The 8343-nt window shown below is 35.8% G+C and overlaps 1 protein-coding gene across 2 annotated transcripts in view; it reads right to left on the minus strand.

The window, feature by feature from the left end:
- Positions 1-8343, minus strand: part of Ica1l (islet cell autoantigen 1 like) — a 69431-nt gene that overhangs the window by 38607 nt on the left and 22481 nt on the right. For both annotated transcript variants that reach the window (XM_008835453.3, XM_008835452.3), the window contains exons 2-3: positions 6322-6490; positions 2099-2171 (exon numbers count right to left, since the gene is read on the minus strand). In XM_008835453.3, the coding sequence (XP_008833675.1) occupies positions 2099-2171; positions 6322-6483 (235 nt within the window). In that variant the 5' untranslated portion in view covers positions 6484-6490. The remainder of the gene's footprint in view (positions 1-2098; positions 2172-6321; positions 6491-8343) is intronic.

Consider the following 8343-nt stretch of genomic DNA (forward strand, 5'->3'; position numbering starts at 1 on the left):
ATGATTTTTTTCCTTATTCTGAAATGTCATCAGAGTGCTAAAAGATCTGATGATTTCAAGGCAAAATTCAAGACACACAAACTTTCTAGGATTTCCTGACATTTCCATTTCAATAGACTTTGATGGTCCAATGGTTGCAACAGATATTTACATCTTGGTAAATATTTTTGGCTCTCAGCAATCTGGTCCCAAGCCACCTTTGCTGCATTACCCCTATTAGTCTCAGTTACAATCTTGTCTATGCATGCAGGCTGTTTTCATTCTCTAATCCCGGGACCCCAAACCTCTTCTCTCCTCCATATGCCCACCTTTCATAAACTATCCATGCTTTACTGTGCTTCTCATCTACAGATTTTCTTTATTAACTGCCTTATTCCAGTTATTCTTCACTTTTATCACTAAACTAACCTCAATTATATGCTTTTTGTTACAAAAGGTTTTTCCTCAACTATTTTCTTAGGAAGAACACAAAAAACATTTGCATAATTATACCATGTTGAATTTTTCTTTAATATGAACTTCGATTATAAAATGGTAAGCTTAACTTACACAGCTTCACAAGAAAGCGATTTATTTATTTTTATTATTTGAGGCAGGGTTTCCCTTTAGCCCAGATTGACTTGGTACTAACTCTATAGCCCACAGTGGCATCCCACTGATGATAACCCTCCTACCTCCTACCTCCTCTCAAGTGCCGAGATTACAGGAGAGCCACCATGCAGACAAGAAAGCAACTTATTAACTAAGCAAATATTTACTGTACACTGACTATATGCTGGGCATTGCTTTTATGCTTTGGGGACACAGAAGTAAACAAAACAATTCACGCCTACAAAAAGCATTATCAGAGGCAGCGAAAGCCCAGTGGGTAAAGGTGCTTGTTGCCTGGCTTGATGACCAGAGTTCAATCTCCAGAACCCACATGATAGAAAGAGAAAACTAACTCCCCCAAGCTGTCCTCTGACTTCCACATGTATGCCAAGGCAGCATGTACACACACACACACACACACACATACACACACACACACAAAAAAAAAACTAAATAAATGTAATAAAAGTAGAGTATATTCTAGTGATAAGAAGAAAAACAATAGATAAAATATATAAAATGTTGAATATTGTTCAGAGCACAGGGGAGTTACAAAGGAGAGAGGTTTTGAATTTTAGATATGGGCTTCAAGGCAGGACCATTAAAAAGATGACATTTGACTAAATATCTAAGGGAAGCTAGGGAGCCTACTATGCAGAAACAATCGTTGTGAAAGAAGTCAATAAAATTCAGAAAGAGGGTTTTAGGTGAGGACAAAGAGGTAGCCAGGATCAGGAGTCACATCCGGTAGGCCACTATAATAGCAGGGAAAGAAATCCAAAGGCTGAATTCCAACCTGAAGAGGTCAAGGACAGAAAAGAATCCACCAAAGGCAGGATGCTGAGAAGGAATGAAGTTTAAGAGGAAAACCAAAGGAGCGTGGCATGTGGAGGCAGAGCAAAGGTAGCATACCAAGGAGGAGGAAGTAGTCGACTGTGCTAAGCCATGTGGAAAGTAAGAAAGGACTAGGAATTGGTCCCTGGCTTTAGTTTTTCATGATCTTAACAAAAACCATTTGGTAGAGTGGCAAGGAAGAAACTAGAATAGAGTGTAAGATGAAGAAGAAGGAAAGGGGCCTGGTGTGGTGCACACCTGTAATCCTAGCACACTCAGAAGGGTGGAGCATGAGGCTTCCAGGACAGCTGAGCTACACAATGAGAAATGGAGTCTGTGCATAGCATACAGACAACTGTGTCAAATGTTTCTGTGAGAGAGGCAGAAAAATGACGTATTGGCTATGGGGTCTGCAGGGGTCAAAGAGGGACTTTTAATGATAGACATAAATCCTCTGAAGACTCTCAGCAAGAAAACTGAGCAGCAGCAAAGTGAATCTGAAAAAGGAAAGATCCTGGGGACTTTGAGAACAGGCCACTATCAATATTCATATTTTTCCATAAAAACTGCTCACAAAATAGTTCAATACTACTTTTCCATTAAATGATTCATTTTCAAAACTGCAAATTAATATTTATTTTAAATGGGAATTATCATAGTTATGATGTCATACCGTTGAGTCTTAGCTGATATTTCTCAACTATCTTCAGAAGTTCAATGCATGTCTCTTGAATGGAGTGAAAAACCTTGAAATATAAATTTTATGAAGAGAATTTAAGCACCAATAAACAAATACAATTTATAAGCACTTCAAAAGCAGAACATTTGCATATAAGCATATATTAGGTATCTTTCATATATATTATGTCCATTTTCCTTGGCTGTGATATACATCTTTTAAAAAAACATTTTAATATTTTATTTTTATGTGTATAAGTGTATTGCCTGCATGTGTTTAAGTGACTTGTGTCGTGCAATGCCTGTGGAGGTCAGAAGGTATCAGATCCCCTGGAACTGGAGTTACAGATGGTTGTTAGCTGCCATGTGGGTGTTGGGAATCGAACCTGGGTCCTCTGCAACAGCAGTCAGTGCTCTTAACCACTGAGCTATCTCTCCAGCCCCAATATACATTTTTAAATACATGTTAATTATGTCTATTTTCCTTTGTTGTACTTCAGGCTTGGTTTTACTACTGATATAGAAAGCACATTTAAATTTTCCCTGTAAGGAAGGACTGGAGAAAACAGTAATCAATGCATGGGTAGATCTGCAGAATCTGTCCTCCCCTCAGCTGCAAACTATCAGAACACCAAAAAAAAGTCTATCTAATACAAAATGCACCAAATATTGCCAATAATGTGCAAAAAGAAAACGCTTTAGAAAATGTTAACTCTCAATGTTGCTTTTTTTTCTAATATTAGTTCAAAGCAAAACAGTTGATTAAGTTTTCTATAAAAAATAATGTAACAACCAAGCACGGTGGTGTAGCTTGTAATCCCAAGCACTCAAGAGAGGAGCCAGGAAGGCTGAGTTCAAAGCCACCTTGGTCTACATAGCAAGTTTTAGAGAAGCCTATACCACATACTGAGATCCTGTCTCAAAAAAACAAAAACAAATATTGAACCCCAAAATTATTACAAGCTCCCTTGTACTATTTTACAGTGGTGACTATAGATAACCATATGTACTGTGCAATTCAAAATGTGGTGAGTGTTTTGACAATTCTCACCATAAAGAAAGATAAATGTTTGTGGAGATATGTTTAACTTGATTTAAACATTATACAAGAGATATATGTAATAACAATTTCATGGCATGTGATTAATATGTGCAATATTTATGTTCTGAGGTATCACTTAAATATGAAGTAAAAAATACTGTATTTCAACAGCAAATATAAGTTGCTTTTGAAAAAGAGGGCTGGAGGGGCTGGAGCTGTGACTCAGTAATTGAACTTTTGACTAGCATGTACAGGGGCATAGGTTCAATCCAGTAATGCCATTAGGAAAAAGAAAATGATTTTAAAATAAGTAAAATTTAAAAACTTGCTTGCTTTTGCGTTATTTTTGTTTGAAATTTTCTATGGACATCCCTTCATTGTTACAATTGCTAATAAACAACAGAAAAGAACAAAATATCCAGTAGACTTTGATTTAAAAGTTAAGCACACAAATCTTGAGATAAAGATGTATTATACCATGGCATAGCTCTTCACACATAAATTTAACTTTTCTGAGATAAATAAACCCATGTGGATTTCAGAATGAATCTTCTTTCACAAAGTCTTACACCAAAGAAATATTATGATACTATTCAAAAGACCCTGATGTTATATTAGGACCTAGCACTTTGATTATTAAGTAAGTTCTCAATATCATCAAGAAACCTGCAGAATCTATCTCTGGAAGTTTTACTTCCATTTTCATGCTTCATTAAACCTAGGGAATATTTGTAATAAGTACTAAAAATGTGGTGAAGGAATAATAAAATTACCATGAAAATTTAGATGTATTTGAATTGGATTTGACACCTAGTTTAGGCAATTAAAAAGTTCATTTTCAATGTTTATGGAAGATTAGAAAATAACACAATAGTTCAATTAAGTAATTATGGTTAATTTTTTTCCATGGGTCCTTGCAAGATTCATTACTTCTGTGTTTCATTTTTACAATGAAGGGGTTTTGTTTTGTTTTCACTTTTTTGAAAACATTTTATTTATTATTTTTATTTTATGTTTATAAGTGTATTGCCTGCATATAAGTGCACCTGTGTCATGCAATGCTCACAAAGGTCAGAAGAGGGTGTCAGATTCCATGGAACTGGAGTTATGGATGATTATTAGCCACCATGTAGGTGCAGAGGAACCTGGGTCCTCTGCAAGAGCAGTCCGTGCTCTTAACCACTGAGCCATCTCTCTAACCCATTTTCACTTTTCTGTGTGTTTTTTTGAGATAGGGTCTCATGTAGCTCAGGCTGTCCTTGAGCTCCTAATCCTCCTGCCTCCACCTCCCAAGTGCTGGGATTACATGTAAGAGCCACCAACCCAGCTTTTTTGTTCTTTTAATCTTTAAAAAAATTAGTACAAATATAGGAGGAAGTTCTTCCCTGATTCTAAATTATCTGTGTAATGGGCATTACAATAAACATAAAATATGGTATAAATTACCTAGTAATATAAAAATACAGACACATTTCCTTCTATGGAATATATGTGGAAATAGTGACAAGCTGTCTTAGTGTACTAAGTACTAATATACTACTACCAATAATGGAGTCTTCTCGGTTTCCACATTCATTCTTGAATCATAAGAGGAAAACTTCCCACTGGGCATGGTGGTACACACCTTTAATGCCAGCACAGGGATCTCTGTGAGTTCGAGGTCAGCCTGGTCTACATAATGAGTTCCAGGCCAGCTGGAGCTACAGGGAAGACTCCGTTTCTAAAAAGACCCCAAAACAGAGGAATACTTCTCAACACAGACAGTAAATCTTCTTAATTTGTAATTTGTTTCTGTGTTTGTTAGAGTAACAGCATAAGCCTTAAGCATACTGATTTGCAAAATGAAAATACTTTGTGGCCAAGAATTATCCAATTACACCTACATTTTCTTTTTTGGTCTTTTTGAGACAGGGTCTCCTTGTATCCCCAGCTGTCCTAGAACTCACTATGTAGACCAGGCTGGCCTTGAACTCACAGAGATCTGCCTGCTTCTGCCTCCCGAGTGCTAGGATTAAAGGTGTGTGCTACCACGCCCGGCTACACCTATATTTTTAAGACTCTCAATATAGTGATTAAAGTCTAGGCAAAACAAAACTCCTACTCAGGAATATTCGAGTTATCTTTTTATTTTTCTTCCGAGAGTTATCTTAAGTTGGTATGTAATATGTGTGTGGAATTAGGAACTCTGTGTTTAAAAATCCAGACCTTCTGTAGTCCCAGCACTTGGGAGGCAGAGGCAGGCAGATTTCAGTGAGTTCAAGGACAGCCTGGTCTACATAGTGAGTTCCAGGACAGCTGGGGCTACAAGAAGACCCTGTCTCAAAAAGACCAAAAAAAAAAAAAAAAAAATCCAGACCTTTAAAAACAATTATTTTACTTGAGATGCTCTTCCAACTGTTAATAGCAGGTTTAAGCATATTTCAGGACAATTATTCCTTTTATTTAAAATGAAAAACAGGATTTGAAAAGGTTTTAGAAAATACTTAAGTAACTTCATTCCTTGACAGAAACAAGCCAGGCATGATGGTATATGTTATGATCCTAGCACTTGGGAAGCGAAGATGGGATCGTTGAATTTGAAGCCAGCTTGGGCTATATACCCAGTTTAAGGCCAGCTTGAACTACATAGCAAGACTCTGTCTCAAGAAAAATAAAGTGGGGGGTAGGGGGTAGTTCTAGGGATACAAGTCAATAGGAGAATGCTCGTCTGGCCTGTACAGGGCCATGGGTTCATCCCCATATAAACAAAAACCTACAAATAGATAAATAATAGAAACAAAAACTCTTCATCCTCATTCACTATTTGATGTCAATTAATTTATTTCAATGAGGAATAGACTTTATATCAGAGTACTACAAAAATATTATGACACGGCCTATGACTATATAGTTTCAAATGTGATTTTAATTACATTACTATTTAGCTTAACACTAAAATAGGTGTGCCAGGAAAATTATTTGGTTCATAATTTTATTATCATCTCCCAGTCATGAGAATTATAACCCCTTAACCAGAGTCTATGAGTAACAGTTAAATACAGCCAAGCATTCTGTATCAAACTTGCCTTCATCGCCTTCAACATTTCTTAAACTCTGGTGTGAAAGTTTGCCATAATTCCCCTTGCAGTGCCAAATATTCACTAGTTACAGTCAGTACATGGAATCTTCACATTTACCTCAAGTTTGGCATCCAGTTCAGCATCAGATGCAACCACATGCTCATCCTCTTTCTTTCCTGTGGCTTTGATAAAGACCTGCTTAGTTTTCCAGTATTTCTTTTGCATTCTGCTCACTACTGACTGGTTATCTTCTGGTCTGAGTTGCCCAAAGGAATCCATGGAGTAACTAAAACAAATAGACTAACAGTAAGTTTCTTTTTAAAACTTACCAATAGATAAAAATATGTATTTAAAAAATTACCAATAATAAATAGCTAGTCAGTATTTAACTGGGAAGCAAAAATGATATTAAATAGAATATTAATACACAAATAAGCTAATGCTTGTTTTATATGAGCTACGTTTATTTTATAATTACAACAAGAAAGAAATAGGTAAAAGACTACTTATATTAATTTTGGTTAGAAACAAAGTAATAAAATTGCTATGATTTTACAATTATGGCTGGAAAAATAATTCTATTTGACCAATCTGAATTACTAGACATTATTTGTTTATTAATGCCTCTAATTTTGTGTGTGTGTATGTTTTTGAGTCCAGGTCTTCCTATAGCCCCAGCTGGCCTGAAACTGCCTATGGAGACCAGGCTGGCCTCGATCTCACAGAGATCCACTTGCCTCTGCCTCCTGAGTGCTGGGATTAAAGGCATGTACCACCATAACCAGCTAATATCTTTAATTTTTTATTTTACAGTAATACACATACATTTACATGTTACTATAATATCCTTACAAAAACTTTATATAGTTATTGTTATATCAGATGGCTACAATTTAATAAATATTTTCAGATATGTAAAGATTCAGATATATACTCTTCTTTAAATAGCAAAGAAAATATCCAATAAACCAATAAAAATTAAAACTTTACAGGAGACATGTTATAAAAGAAAGACATGATAATGTAAGCCATCATAAAATGATGTTTAAGTGATTGCTCTTAACAGTTAACATAGCCACGTACAAGGAAATGTAAAAGTGAAAAGCATTTCTTATGATGTTTAGAAAACAAGCCATAATAATAGTTTGATACTAAAGCCCAGATTATTGCAATAACCTGTGGGAACAGAACAGGGAAGTGTATGACTCATTCATTCTAGTCTCCTTGTTAGTAAAGGAATAGAGGTTCATTTCCCTTTTGCCTTGAAGCACTTATTAATTAAATTATTTTTTGTCTTTTTGAGACAGGGTCTTTCTGTAGCCCCAGCTGTCCTGGAACTCACTGTGTAGACCAGGCTGGCCTTGAACTCACAGAGATCCACCTGCCTCTGCCTCCCGAGTGCTGGGATTAAAGGTATGAGCCACCATGCCCGGCACTAATTAAATTTTAAGAAGGCTAATTTCTAAATTAGTAGAGGTAAAATCAGAGAAGAAGAAAAACCACTAAGAAGCAAAAGCCAGAATAGGGAAAAACAGGAATAAGACAACATAACAATAATAGTCATCAATATGCTGGAATATGATCGGATTACTTTAAATGACACACATAAACTTCTTTGTAGGTGCAAAGAACCTAAAACCACAAAAAAAGGTTGGGGTAAAGCTCACTATAAAAGTTTTTGCCTAGCATATATGAGGCCCTGGGTCCAATCTTCACTAAAGCAAAAATAAAATTTAATTAAAAAACAAAGACCTAAAAAACTAAAAAACCAAAATCCAATTACGTACTATTTACGTATACAAAACAAAAAGTACAATGAGTTGAACAAACCCCAGCAGGATAGTACTACAAAGAAAATTATGAGTTGGTGCATCATAGGCTAACTGTTTAAATCCAAGGATAGAAAAAAGCAAAGAAACTCCACCTTGAAAGCAGAGAAAAAAAATTATTAAAAAAAAGTTTTTTAATCTTCACATAGATGGAACTGGTAAAAGAAAGGAGCCAGGAGCTCCTCCCAAGCCCATATGACTCCTGAGGAATGGATCCTCAAATGACCTTAAGTGTAAAAATAAATTGATTTATTTGGGCCAACTGTATGGTCTTAAACACCCAAAAGGAAAGTATAACCAAAGAGTAAAG

Source organism: Nannospalax galili, unplaced genomic scaffold, assembly GCF_000622305.1.
Source record: "Nannospalax galili isolate Female #2095 unplaced genomic scaffold, S.galili_v1.0 scaffold637, whole genome shotgun sequence".
Lineage (NCBI taxonomy): Eukaryota > Metazoa > Chordata > Mammalia > Rodentia > Spalacidae > Nannospalax > Nannospalax galili.